Consider the following 15368-nt stretch of genomic DNA (forward strand, 5'->3'; position numbering starts at 1 on the left):
TGAATTCAATATGATCGAATAGGATTTTAGTGTTTTGAATCATGCTATGAATTAACTGCAGGATTCACTGTAATGAGGTTATTGAGTATTGGGTTGGCGTGATAAAAAACATGCAGTTAGTAGGGATCTACCATGCCATGCCTTAAAATTATCTTTAGATATTCAAATTTTAAAAATATTTTTGTCTTTTAATTTTTTGTGCGAGTACCTTAGTATGCATTTTATTTTGTCTTTTTTAATTTTACTTCTAATTTTGTTGATTTTGAGTTTAGCATCCCTTTCAGCAGTGGGGCGATATGGGACGTGGACCCACAGCTTAATGCAGTATCCGAAACACACGAGCTCCAGCCGGGAAACGAACCCGGTTCTCCCACGTCAAAGGTGCGCGCGCCAACTGCTCAGTCACGAGGGAGCTCACTTCTAATTTTGTGATGAAGATGCTAATAAGGTGTTTAATGATGGATGAATATGAGATGTTGATAATTTTGTATTTTACACTTCCTTTCCCATATAAGCTTGGCTTCTTCTTCATCCTTTGCTCTGGACCTGGAACGAGATTTCTCTAGACTTAATAAGTTCAACTTTGTGAATAAATAAATAAAACACTGTACAACGAGTGGTTCTCTAAAATATTCAAATACTTTTATATCACTGAGATAAAGCGTATCTTTTAAATCCTATCTATCCATTTGCTTAAAATTTAGAATATAATTGCAGTTTTTTTTCTAACGCAACTTCTTATATTTACGTACTACGTAAAGTGTACTCAATCACACAGGTCTCACGACTATTCTAACTTTTTTCTTAAAAATCATCTGTTGTACAGTTAGCATTATAGATCTGTTGTACAGTATTTATAACATTTTTGCTTCCATAAGCCATCCAAAACTTGCTGCTTCCTCAATATCAATAAATACTGATGTAGAAAATTGGACACGGTGAAATGAATAATCATTATTTGCGTGGAGGGGGAAACTTATAAAATATATACAATAAATAATATTTAGATAATATATTACAATATATACTAATAATACTATACTACTGTTAACATACTACTAGACTAATAATATATCGTTAAATAATATATAAATAATAATAGAGAATAATATTTTTTTGGAATAATATCTGGTCAGAGTAAATTTTCCGCCTCCAAAATTTGTCGCCCAGGGCTTATGGCCCATGCGTAAATACGACAGCCATTTCACCAATGATTTTTTACTCATTTATTTACATTTATCCTCGTCTCTTTTAGCCTACATTCACCTTACATTTCATTTTATTTTAATTCCCATGGAAGTTTTATTGCAATTTAATTCAGAAGAAAATCGTATAAAATAACAGCAAATAAATTATACTTTCCTTTATATGTTATTGTCGTTATCATCATCTGCCAATTCTTCGAATCCATAGTCTCGCTCTTCACTTTCACTACCATCTTCCTCGTCCGTTGTTGAATCGCCGTCCGTTGTTATAACAAATTTTGCTTGTTCGTCACTGTCAAAAACACACTGCAGAGCACGATAGCTGTCCTCAATACCTTCTACATGCGTAATATAGTTTCTCCATTTTTCCGGCGTTATGTTCTGAACTGATTCCTTTATTATGTTTATGAGAGCACTGACGGAATGCCCTGTTAAGTTCCTGGCCGCCACTCGCCGTTTTAACTCTGACCACACTTGTTCGATGGGATTCAATACACAATGATAAGGTGGCAAACGTAGCACAACGTGTCCGTATGCAAGAGCAAGTTCATCAATCACGTACCTCTTCTCTTGAAAACCGACATGTTTGTTTACAATTTCTACGAGTACTGGTTTAATTGGAATGGGATTAGGTACAGGTATACAATGTTGATTCATATACCTGATAATGTCTTCCTTCCGCCAAGAAGAGTTTGGCTTCGGATTACTAACACGGGAATGCACTGACGCGTTATCACAAATAATCACTGATGGTTCTTCCAGTCGTTTTAACACGGAATTCTCAAACCATTCTTCAAAGATGGCTGCAGTCACTGTACCGTGGTAGTCCGCAGGAGCATTTTCCATCTTCTTGTGTGTTACGAAAAGTGCGTCCTCAACAAACCCATTACGGCCCCCACAATGAATTATTACTATTCGTTCTCCCTTTTTATCTGACACTGCTACCGAACAATTCTCCGAGTCGTCAGTCCAGTTCTTCATTTTACACGTATTGGTATCGAACCATGTTTCGTCTAAATAAACGTCTCGAAACCCTTCACTACGATACTTTTTTACTTCTTCAATATAACGATATCGCCAAGAAATAATTTCTGGTGATTCCATCCTGCGTGGTTTCCTGTCTGCTCTCCGATACCTAAATCCCATACTTTCTAACAATGTATATAATGTCCGAGCACAATAAGGAAATTCGTAATCGGTGTTGGCGGTTTTCCTGCGCATTGCTTCGCACAATGACTTTACTGACGGTGAAATCCCTTCCTTGTAAAATTCATAAACTGTCCTACGCAGCAAATCCCGGGAAAAGTCATCGATTTTAGAAAACGCAAATTTTGTCTTGTGAACTTTCTTTTTAGTTGGGGTACGGTACGTAGCAGCATCCAAACGTGCAATTTTCTTAATTGTCGAAACACTAACTCCTGTAGCTTGCGACGTTAGTTCATTAATATTCTTGCTCGGTATAGAACCCCCATCGTGCACGATACCGCTAAAAAATGTACGAACACTTTGAATAATTTTCACACTCTGTCTGCTTACTTTTGCTCCTTTCATGTTTATAACTTTAAAAGAATGCACACTCCAAAGTAGGGAAGGGAAAAATAAACACACATTAGATATAATTGAAAGACACTATTCGTAAATTTTTGATATCTTGTTGCCTTATCTATTATGTAAATGAGAAAGTTACTTCTTCATCATGCATTTCAGATATTATTATTCGACTAGAATTGAAGATACTTTTATATAGATTAAAATCTTCCTCGTGCTTTTTTTCAATAGATGCATGTTTATCTTTTAAAAAATGCCAAAATGTATTTCTTGCCTTCTTTGTTTATTTCATTCTTTCTATATAGAGAACAGGGAGATGAACTAACATTGACCAACTGACCTGCACATATGGGTCGCTCCTTCTTAACGGAAGAAGAAAGATATTCTGTTGAAGTGTCAAATAACAGAGCAACACGAAGGACTCGCAGCTTTCCAGGCTACTTTTTTCTTCGCCAAAACATTTAAAACATTCCATTCCCTACTCAAGTAACGGAGATCAGCTTTTACTCGCCCCCTCCTATTTTAGCTGAGAGCTGTCATGGAGTTCGAATTTGTTGGCAACATCGGATTTCAGAAAAAATATCGGTTTCACTACCATGTAATGGGCGGAGAAGGGTAATAGGTCAATTTTCTGGACCTCACCCTAAGGCCGTCATGAAATTTCCAATAGTATACATCTAAAGCCGTATGGACAGAAAAATAGGAACTTTCTATGCTAGAGTTATTATCCTTTGAAGCATGGGCCGTGATTGACCTGAGATACCTTACCTCTGTTATCTGGGGCCTCTGGTTCGATCCCAGCTGCCCCAGCAAGTTAACTTTGTGATGGACAAACACCATTGCATGGATTTTCTTGGGGTTCGGCCGTTTCCCCCACTTTCATAATTCCACCATTATCAGCTGTCTTATCATCGCCGTTATCCTTAGCCTCGGTGTATAATCGTGGGACGTTAAACTTTAAAAATAAACTAGAACACAAAATAATTTGGATATACAATATACTAAAAGAAACTGAACTATTCATTATACGTTACTCAAACTAATATATTTAGTAATATCTTGCCTGTCTCCTCCCAAACATTTTTAAGCTAACTTCTCTTTCACATCACTTTTCGCGTTTATATACACGAAACAAATGAGAAGTTACTGACAGTTGAATCAAGAAAGCTTCCAGATACTTAAGAGGATTATGGTTTTAATATCGCAGAATACTTCGGAACTATATCTATTGTTCCAAAGTTATCTCCATAAAGCATGCATAATGAAGTTATGGGCCTTAGGTGGCATTTATTCTTAGTGAATATTTTCCTTGAATTATTTTAAATAGTTCCAGCAGCACTATTTCTAACTTCTTCTTTTTAAAAAAAATAATTACAATTTAATCATGTTCTGCTTTATTCTTGTCTTAATGGAATGAGTAGAAGATAACTAATAACCTTGCTGAACTGCACGTCTTTAATGTTAATTTGAATTATTCGTAAGACAACATTCTGGGGGTGGGAACGATGACTCAGCGGCAGTACTTGATATTGTGCGAGCAATCCTCGGTTCGATTTCAGGCCCTGAGACTTCATAGTAGAGCTGTTCCGATAATCGAGTAATCGATAACAATTCGATAAAATTTCAAAATAGTTTCGTCGATAAAGAATTTTAATTTTATCGAACTTTCGAACACTCGAAATGTTTGAGTCTCTCGAAGTGTTCGAGCCACTCCAAGTGATCGAGACTCTCGAAATGTCCGAGACACTTGAAGTGTTCGAGACTCTCGAAATATTCGAGACACTTGAAGTGACCGAGACTCTCGAAATGTTCGAGACACTCGAAGTTTTCAAGGCACTCGAAGTATTCGAGACATTCGAAATGTTAAAAACATTCGACGAGTTTGAGACACTCGAACTGTTCGTCAGTCTCGAATTGTTTGAAAGCAGCAAATACTGAAAGATCTCAGTATGATTGCAATTTATGGAGTCGTTTGAATATTTTGAAAAGTTCAGTATTATTGAAGTTAGTAAGACTATTCATGGCTTTGGATTAATTGTTTTAACAAAAGAGACACTGACCAAAGCTTAAAACTTTATTTTAAATTATAATTTGTAACTGTTTCGGATATCTAGCATATCCTTCTTCAGACACGATCGAAATTAATGAAAATACAGACATATATATAAATGTTGTTATAACAGAGTTTAAATTCTTTAACCGTCATATATATAGTCATTGTTATAAAAAAAAATTAAATTCTTTTAACAGACATAATTTATATAGAGTCATTGTTGTACTTTTTTATTTTTATTTATTTATTTATTTTTCTTATTTACCGAGGCCTTCAGCCAATCCTATAAGTCTTCGTGTTCACTTTCCAATTAATCACTTCCTTCATTTTTGGTTCTTATAAGGACCTTTTATTTTTATTTATTTTATTTTATTTTATTTTTTTTCTCTATGTTATTCAAACTTCCTTGCCATGATTCATTAATTGGTAAGCCCCCTGTCCAGTTCATCAGTTTATCTCTTCCTACCTTCTTTATCCAATCCGCTTCTTTCCACTTCCTTATTATCATTCTTTTCTCCATCTCCAATACTTCCGTCTTATCCCAATTAATTGCGTGATTCGGGGCCGCGGTGGCTCAGTGGTAGAGCGTTCACCTCTGGTGCTTGGGGTCCCGGGTTCTATCCCAGCCCCCGCCAAGTGAACTTTGTGGTGGACAAACACCGTGTGCGTGGGTTTTCTCGGGGTTCTCCCGTTTCCTCCCACTTTCTTCATTCCACCCTTTCATTCATTACTCATCATCACCGTCTCCTTTAGCCTAACCGGCATAACCGTGGGACGTAAAACTCTGAGATTTCATTTCATTTTAATTGCGTGATTCGTCTCCTTAACATGTTTGTATATGGCATTGGTATCTTTTTTCTTCCTAACATCATCTTCATGTTGTTTTATCCTTTCTTTCATTCTCTTTCCTGTCTCTTCTATATACTATGACATATCGCAGTCCTCACACCATAACAGTTACAAATTATAATTTAAAATAAAGTAAAGTTTTAAGATTTGGTCAGTGTTTCTTTTGTTAAAATTATTGAAGTGTTTAGAAGAAACAATGCAAACGAGGTTATCATAGGTGTACATGTTCTATATGCAGGGTGTTCATTTTAAAACTTGCCTCTCTTAAGATGAAGTGAAAGAAAAGTTTCTTCTCACAAACTTCGATAATACTCGACACTTCGATAATACTCGAACCTTCGATAATACCCGAAACTTCAATAACACTCGAACTTTCGATAATATCCGAAACTTCAAGAATACTCGAACTTTCGATAATACCCGAAACTTCGATAATTTCAAATACTCGAACGCTTTCGAGTAACCAATGACAATTCGATAAATTTTCACTCCCGAAGTTCGATAGGTCCTCAGCCTTATCGAACATTCCTACTTCATGGTGGACATAATCGCGTCTATGAGTTTTCTCGGAACTCTCACGTTCTCTTCTACCTTCTCATTTCATTAATTCACCATTTCCTAACCATTTCCTGCATTCTCGTCCCACGTGGCTGGTCAGCTTTAAAGGGATGAATGAAAAATGAAATTGAGTTTCTGTTTGTTTCGGAATTTAATTCCTTTTTAGCATGAAGACTATATAAGCCTTTAAAACCGAACTACAATAGCTCCGATCGGGAATAAAACCCATACCTCCCGCACTACTATAGGATCGCTAATCATATAGTCGCGAGAGAACTTGCAAGAATTGGTAGATTCATTGTGAAGTGTGGAGAAACGGTAATACACCAGGAAACTTCATGGATACAATGTAATTAATCTGCTTATGGTTCTGGATTCGAACCAAGAACGCTTCTTACCAGATATGAGGGCCCTATTTCCGAGCTAATGATTATTCTTTCCTAAACCCTTCAAACCTGATTTTATTTTAATCGTTAAATAAAATATTTGTTTCAGCGAATCGAAGAGGAAATCGTGAAATGGCAAGTTGTCCTATGAATATCGCAGTCTAGTAACCAAGGTACCAAATGTTCTCAACTAACGTATTCCAATGTAAGAATAAGAAATGACACGACAAACTACAAGTCCATTGGATTGGACATTGAGGTGGAAAGAATTAACGCAGTAGTTAGTCAGGTCGTGAACACAGTGATTTGGATATTTTATTTGATTGATTAGCAAAAAAATAAATAAATAAATAAAAATAAAAATAAAATAAAAATAAAAATAAATAAAAATAAAAAAAATAAAAAAAATAGATAGCTGGAAATATCGAAAAAATCGTTCAGTTGATATAGGCTATATATAGTATCAAATACTATCGATTGTTATATTATTTTCATGGTTCAGTATGAAATGCAATTATTACATATTTTTCTATCATGACTATTCGATTGCTTATTTTAAGATTGTAGAAGTAGTTCGTAGAAACAGTGTCAAGTAACGAATCTTAGTCCTTTTGTCAATGATACTACGTAGTGGTGTTGCCCACGAGACGAGAATTAAAATTATCTCGTCTCAGTCTCGATTCCCGAAGAATTGTTTCATGTCTCCTCTGGATTCTCAGAAAGCTTTTCTCGTCTGGCTTTGTAAATTCATGTACAAAATGTATGCCCCGATTTTCTTATTCATTTCATCTAGATCTTAGAATGATTTTGCGTCACGAGAAGATCATTCAGGATGTGGTATAACGGTATCTAAACCATATATTGTATATTGTTGGGAGTTTATTGTGTAAATGCCTTGCGTATCGATTGATAATGCTCTTAATTGTTTGTACAATCACTGGTATCAATTTATATTTTTTTTATTATGAAAAGTCTGGTCTAGAATAGGGAAAGGTGGAAAGATGCGTCAAACCAATCGAGAGATAGCTGACCTGAGCTGATGATTGTGAATCATGCAACTACAGGCGCAAATCTATCTTCAACATTGGGGGGACAGATAAGATCGTTCCCATAATCTTTCTTTTCGTGTTTAAAATACTTATGAAGTTGCAAAACAATACTGTGGAGGATCAGGGGAGCAGAGTTGTCTTCAACATTCGGAGGCGGTCAGATTTGAGGCTTGTTTTGGATGGTTGGGGAAGGTGAGTCTCATATTGCAGTAGATGAATGCGATTTCTGAGTTGAACCTGTTGTATATTATACAGCAAGGTATATAAATTTCATCTCACTTTGCTTTTGGTAGTCGGGCAGAAATCGTCACATTTCTCTCCCAAAAAACAGATTTCAAATCAGATTATTAGGGAGGACAGTAGCCCTCAGTTCCAAGATTGGGGGACATGTCCCCTTATTCCCCCGCGAGATTTTCGCTAGTGTATACAACACCAAAACAATGTTTGAGCTTTAAGACTTCGCTGAAGTAACATAGTGTTGCCATGAGACTCGAAAAATTACTCACCTGCTTTCAAATTTGAAAATACACTTCTCGTCTGACGAGGTGAGACAAAAAATGTCTCGTTCTATGGACAACACTAATATAACTTGAATAAACCAACCAACAAACAAAAAACAGTGCTTCGTTCGTTATAACATTAAAATAACCATAAATAACGTTAATTACCATAAAGGGGAAAATAATTTGCAATTAGAAAGTTCAGGCTTGATGCTGCAAATTGATCTATTTTAGCCTTCTATTTAGGTCATAATAATCTGTTGCTACTTCATCCCCCTTCTTCCTACTAATTGGTCATAATTATATTACATGCTTTTTGTCTGACTCCTGCGATTTCAAATTCAGTATTCAATTATCTTAATAATTTGCTGTTTTTCAGTTGAGAAAAACCTTGCTCAACTGCTACCTGTTGAGCTACCTGTTTTGAAGGCTACCTGTTGCACACTGAAATAGCATTTTGTATTCATTTTTGATAATTTTGTAAAGAATTTTAATTTACATAATTATAACGTAGGAATCTTAAATAGAAATAGAGAAGACAAAATGTTAAGCATCTGCATGTAGCGACTATGAAGTTTGCTAATACTAAATTGGGAATGATCATTACAAGTGATGCCTTATTCATAACGTTTACAGTTTATTTCTGTCAGCAGCCTGCGCCTTCTTTGCTCGCTTTTCGCGCACCTTTCTCTCCGAGTTGAGAACCACTAATCTATAGTCTCAGATTCGATTTCACCATATATCACGGACCTCAAAGTAATCTGGTCTACTATTATAAACCCTTTGTATGGTATATCGATAGAGGTATAGTTAATTCCAAAACATGATTAATATACCAGTAGTAAATATTTCTAATTTGGTTTGAATTTCAGTGGCTATTTCTAAGTGTAGCTTAAGTGTCTATTGGTGGCCTCAATTTCGCTTCCATTGTTTCACTTGAAGTTTTGAAACACGTCTGTCTATGAGTGTCTGCTTCTTATAGATATATTTTGGTAGTCTGCCAACCGTCCGAAGCCACTAGTGACTGAGTGAAATGAACCTCAAACATGTCTGTAGCAAAAGAATGTTTGTGTGTGTGGTCTGGTCTGTCTGCCCAATTCTCACGCTGTATAATGCATTCGTTGTAATGTTCGGCTTACCAAACCAACGCTAGTCGCTTGCTTTTTACCTGGGCTGGAAGTCTCAGTCACTGAGTAACTGACTGATAGGTCTAATGTAGTCCCCACGGTTCTCCACATTCTCTGATTTCGGTCTATTAATGAGCACTCAGCATTTGGAGATTGGTTGGTGTTAGTGTCGGCTGGAGGACTGGGGAGTGATGAAAAGAAATGCCGTTTTATTTAAGAGAGAGAGAGAGAAAAGAGATGTCGGCAGTTGGTGTTTTGAGACGAAACTATGCTTGAGATATATAATCCTGTTTAACTATGAAACAGCAGGCCTTTTTCCTTTTTTAAAAAACTCCAATAAGAACCATTAACCAAAAAAATAATAAAATGTTGGAAAAACAGAGGCACTCATGCGAGACACGTTGTACTGAAGTTATGTTATGGATATTGGGAAGGGGCAGCAGTTGAGAGTTAAGCTCTTGTTTTTGTACCATTTTTCTCTGATGTGAACTGAATAGACGTCACTCAAAAAGCTGGATGCTTTTTCAGATCTTTTTTGTTTGTGTGTGTGTGACAAGACCTTTCGTTGGACGTCATCTAATAGAGAACAGGTTTTAATATGCTGCTCACAACAACGATCCCCAGTGCTTAATGAACGCAGCACATGGATTTCCTGTAAACTCAGAGCTTCTTTTAAATAAATTTTTGTTTCTGTTTGTCGACATTCCCCCACTCCTTCTTTTTATTATTATTATTAATGAAAGAAAATTTTGTTGTAAGACATGTTTTTTTTTCTTTTTTTAAAATTTACATCTTGAGACTGTCTACAGTTATGAATCTTGAAGAGCAACATCCTGTCATAATATCCTCGTAACATATTATTGTGCAGGATACTTAGTGCCCATGATATTCTTGAGACCTGTTCAGAATATTCGTAGGACATATTGCCTTGAATATGCTTGAGATACTCAGTTTTACATGTTCAGGAACGTCTTGAGATATCTGCTTAATTTTGTGTGAGTGAGATATGTAGGGAATAGTTATGCTGCATAACTAGATATTACTAACACAAATTATTTTTATTGTGTTCTTTTGAACTATGGATAACATGGAATTTTCTCTGATAAATCTGAGAAAAGTAGAAAGACATTTCTAGACTGACTATAGAATCCATGCTAACACTAAGTGCTAAAATGAAAATTTTCGGCAAGAAGCCCAGATTTTACTTGAGAACTGCTGGCACATAGGACCACGCTCGTTCTTCTGGCGATTATTTGAACTACTTCCACAGTGAACACTAGATATCCCGATTTTAACTAGGGATGGGCAAAACGGTTTTTATAAAAACCGAAAACCGATTTCTATAAAAACCGAAACCCGAAAAACCGACATTTCGGTTTTCTCCAAAACCGGTTCGGTTTTCTCCAAAACCGGTTCAGTTTTTCACCGAAACCGGTTTCGGTTTTCACCGAAACTGGTTTCGGTCAAAACGTTTCGAAAACACATAAAACTATTTCTGTGGAAATGGATTCGGTTTCCGGAGAACAACGAAACACCATTCTGGTCAGAAATAGAACAAATTTTGAAAAAAAACCGGAATCGGTTTTGAAGAAAACCGAAACCGGACCAGGTAAAAAACGAACCGGTTTTGGAGAAAACCGATAACCGGTTTCGGTGAAAAACCGAACCAGTTTCAGTGAAAACCGAACCGGTTTGGAAAAAACCGAAACCGGTTTCGGCGAAAACCCCAAACCGGTTTTTTGAAAATTTTCAAAAACCGGTTTCGGTTTTTCTAAAAACCAAAACCGAAAAACCGGTTTTTGTGCCCACCACTAATTTTAACTGAGCAGTGTAAGGAACTTAGCACGGATTTCATTTTCGGTCTACATTTGTCTGCATCAGGGACCGCGGTGGCTCAGTGGTAGAGCGTTCATCTCTGGTGCATGGGGTCCTTGGATGGATCCCAGATCGCACCAAGTGAGCTTTGTGGTGGATGAACACCGTATGCGTGAGTTGTCTCGTTTCCTCTCACTACCTTTATTCCACCATTTCATTCATTTCTCGTCATCACCGTCTCCTTTAGCCTAACCGACATAATGGAGGGACGTAAAACTTAAAGATTTCATTTCGTTTGCCTGCATCAGTTATTTCCAAGTGGCCAACTGATGACATAGGAATGAGGTTTAACAATCTAGAAAAACAGAGAGAAACTTCAATGAGGAAAGATGGGGAGGAGACGAGGAAGGGAATAAGATAAGCAAATGTTTGTAAGTGTATGTGCATAGTCGTACATCCACAAGCAGTATATCTCCAAAATCATAGACAATGGTATCGATGTATTAGTTTATATCACTTCGCTGCTCCTTTCCCTTTCCACGTGGTTTACTGAGACGTTACACAAAACATTTGTTGAAAATGATTGGTCTACATCAATGGTTTTCAGTGTGGGCGTTCGCGTTTCCAAATGGGGCGCTGCAACAGAAGAGCGATTGGGGGAAGATGTAATATTTAGTTGTTTGAGTCTTCATGACCTGTGTCGTACTTTTTCTTTTTTTGGACGATAGTCATTATGCGTTTTACAAATTATTAAAAGTTTATACTTTTTATTTTACAAATAATAATAATAGAAGATTGACTATAATACGGATTTAGATTCCTTGAAAAAAGTCAATAAAAGAAACGGTCATTGATTCCTTTCTTTTGGAAAGTGAGGAGGGCAAGTGCATGTTTTAAAAAAAATGAAGAACGAAAATGCATTTATCATGGAGAAAATAATAAGGAAAAAGATGCTTAATGTAAGACAAATTATACAAACAAAATTTCCTTCCATATATATATATATATATATATAAAATATTAGGGTGGTCCATAAATATCAATTTTCAGATCGGGCTGATCTCACCCCCTAAAATGGTTCCACATGGGACTAAATTAAGCCAGGAGAAAAATTAGTTTAATTGAATAATATTAAATGGTGCCCCAAGCGACCTAAAATTTTGAATCCGATTAAAGTACATAGTATATGGGAAAAATCTGTAATAAACTCATGTAATTATAAAACGGCTAAAGGTAATGCAAAGATACCCTGAATAATAGAAATAGACGAAGAAACATATCTAATTTTGTATAGTACTGCCATTGCGGCCATCTTGAAATCCGCCATCTTGGATTCAGGTCAAAATTTTTAAATAGAAAGAGGGTCATGTGACTAAAAGTAAAGACATGAGTTTGGCGTGAAAAGAACGAAAGGGATATGCACGGCTTCAAACGAAACAGGAACGCGAAAGAAAATACACTTCTGAAAATGATTTGTTTGAACTTTATACGCCAAAAGACATGGAGCAGTGCAAGTAATGAAGGGGAAAACCCAGTTGAGAATGTTAGAGAAAATGTAAATACGAATGCGTGTGTGCCCGGATCGTCCAAGAGATGTAGAAAGGGGAAAAAATAATTTTATTACTCAAAGACTGGTGTTGCTCTTAATCGATAAAAGCTCACTCATAGAGCAGCAATACATATTCTGACAGCGACGGCAGAGGCATTAGGCCATAATGTAGAGGAACTAGCAATAAATGGGTCTTCCATTCACCGATGCTGAGAGAAAACCTGTAGTGAAGTTGCACAGAACTACAAGAAACAATTTCAGACTGCATCAAGTGCGTTAGTTGTGCATTGGAACGGCAAACTACTGCTGAATTTGACTGGCAGAGAGACTGCCGGCAGGTTATCATCAATAATTATTACAGGAGATGATCATGAGAGGCTAATTGGTGTTCCCATTTTGTCGTCATCAAGAGAAGAACATATTGATTCTACTATAGTACATTCACTTGAAGAATGGAACTTGGTAAAGTTCGTGCAGGCAGTTTATTATGACACTACTCCTTGCAATATGGATCTTGTCAACGGTGCTTGCATTCTGCTAGAGCAGAAGCTCCAAAATAACCTTCTATACCTTCCTTGTAGACACCAGATTTATGAATTAGTTTTAAAATGTGTATTTGATAACTGTTGTGTTTCGTTTGCATCTGGACCGGACGTTCTCCTATTGAAGTGTTTTCAGAACGAGTGGTCTAGAATAGATTGCACTAACTTTATTCCAGGAATTGATGATGATGATGTAACAAACAATATTTCCGATGTAAGAAATGAAGTGTTGAATTTTGCTATCAAACTCGTAGAAGCAGGACACTGCAGAGAAGATTACAGAGAATTTTTAGAACTGACCATCATATTCTTGGGTGGCATACCTCCTTGAGGAGTTTTCTTTCGTTTGCCTGGAGCAATTCACCATGTAAGGTGGATGGGAAAAGCAAGCTACTATTTAAAATATTTCTCTTTCGCCAACAGTTTCGTTTAACGAAGTAAATAGAAACGGGTCTTCGGAGAGTATGCACTTTCTGATCCGACTATATGTTCACAGTTGGCTCTTAAATGTGATCAAACATCCCATTCACCATTACAAGATCTACAATTTTTGAAAGATTTGTACAGTTAAAGACAAATAGATGCTGAATTATCTGAAGTGGCTCTTTCTAAATTTTCACGCCGGCTCTGGTACTTGACGGAGGATCACGTAGCATTGGGATTTTTTGATGATGGAGTTACCATAATGGAAAAGCAAAAAATGGTTGAAAGAATTAAAACTATAAGGGGAAACCGTAAAGCAGCAAAGAGGCTTGACGCAAGAGATGATACCATAAAAATTCTTGTGAAAAGAGAAATCAGTGATTTTGTTACAACAAACAAATTTTCCTCGAGAGATTTAAAATACCCAAAGGGTTTCTTGAGTGTGATCCGACTTCATGGCCAAATAACAATAACTATCTTCAAGGAAAGACAATAGTTTAATTCATCCACGTAACAAACGGTGTGCAGAAAGGGGAGTGTAACTAATAGAAGATTACAACAACGTTCTTACGAGAAAAGAGGAGCACAAACAGTTTCTTTTGCAGATAATAAAGGCCTACAGACAATCTTTTCCTATATACGACAAAGTGAACTATGTAGCAAATAAGATTCATAACTTACCAAAAAGATACTACATAAATAAGGTGTATTTCAATTTCTTCCAAGTTATAATTTTTCTTTTTCCTCATAATGGTCTATGAATCATCTTGATGGAAGAAACTTATTTGTAGTTCAAAACGAAACAAGCAGTTTGTTTCAGTTTATGTAAGACTTCCAAAATTCTTACATATCTGTGTTCCATAACTGCAATAAAATAACATTACATGAAGCATTTTGTTTTTCATACGTAATAACTCTTACATTAATATACTTAACTTGAAAATAATACCAGATTTGTGCATCTGGTGAAATGCTACCTTAAAAAGATATGTCACATGACCCTCTTTCTATTTAAAAATTTTGACCTGAATTCAAGATGGCGGACTTCAAGACGGCCGCCATGATAACGTATACAAGATTAGGTTGGTCTCTTCCTCTAGTTTTATTATCCAAGACATCTTTTCATTCCCTTGAGCCGTTTCTAAATTACTAGAGTTTATTCCAGTTTTTTCCCATAACTATGTATTGTAAACGCATTCAAAATTTTAGGTCGTTTGGGGCACCATTTAAAATTATTCAATGGATCTAATTTTTCTCCTGGCTTAATTTGGTTCCTTATGGAACCATTTTAGGGGGTGAGTACAAAGAAATTCCTAAATTTATTTTTCCTCATATAAATTTGGACCACCCTAATATATACAGTATATATAATATTTCAAAGCTGTTTTCAATTATTGAAGTCTTTTCCTTGTTCTTAGAATGCTTCATCCAAGTCTTACGTTCATCTTTGGGCGTGAGTGGAGTGGATTAGGACGACTATGGGCGCTGAGGGCAGTTACATTCACCCAAGGGGGCACTAGGCTCGAAAAGGTTGAGAACCAGTGATTTGTTCCTATTATGAGTTTCTAAGCTAGCTAGCTTTCTTTCTTTCTTTTATAAAGAAACACTATGTCTCAAGTCATTCTAGTAACCATACGTATCTTTGATGCGTTAGATCTTGGGTTGGTTTTCAGGTAGTGGTACATTGAAATTTCTCGTCGTTTTCGTTTCTTAGTCTGTATAACACAGTCCGTAGCCTTTACTCCGTGCTTGAATTCCACTCAT

The 15368-nt window shown here is 36.3% G+C and overlaps 1 protein-coding gene across 1 annotated transcript; it reads right to left on the bottom strand.

Annotated features, from left to right (window-relative positions):
- Nucleotides 1-1364: 1364 nt before the first annotated feature.
- LOC145676995 (uncharacterized) lies at nt 1365-2756 on the bottom strand. Its single transcript, XM_081747713.1, has one exon. It carries the CDS (start codon nt 2754-2756, stop codon nt 1365-1367), a length of 1392 nt encoding a protein of 463 aa, XP_081603839.1.
- Between the last annotated feature and the right edge of the window lie 12612 nt (nt 2757-15368).

This window comes from Thermobia domestica, unplaced genomic scaffold (genome assembly GCF_964235325.1).
Source record: "Thermobia domestica unplaced genomic scaffold, izTheDome1.hap1.1 HAP1_SCAFFOLD_513, whole genome shotgun sequence".
Lineage (NCBI taxonomy): Eukaryota > Metazoa > Arthropoda > Insecta > Zygentoma > Lepismatidae > Thermobia > Thermobia domestica.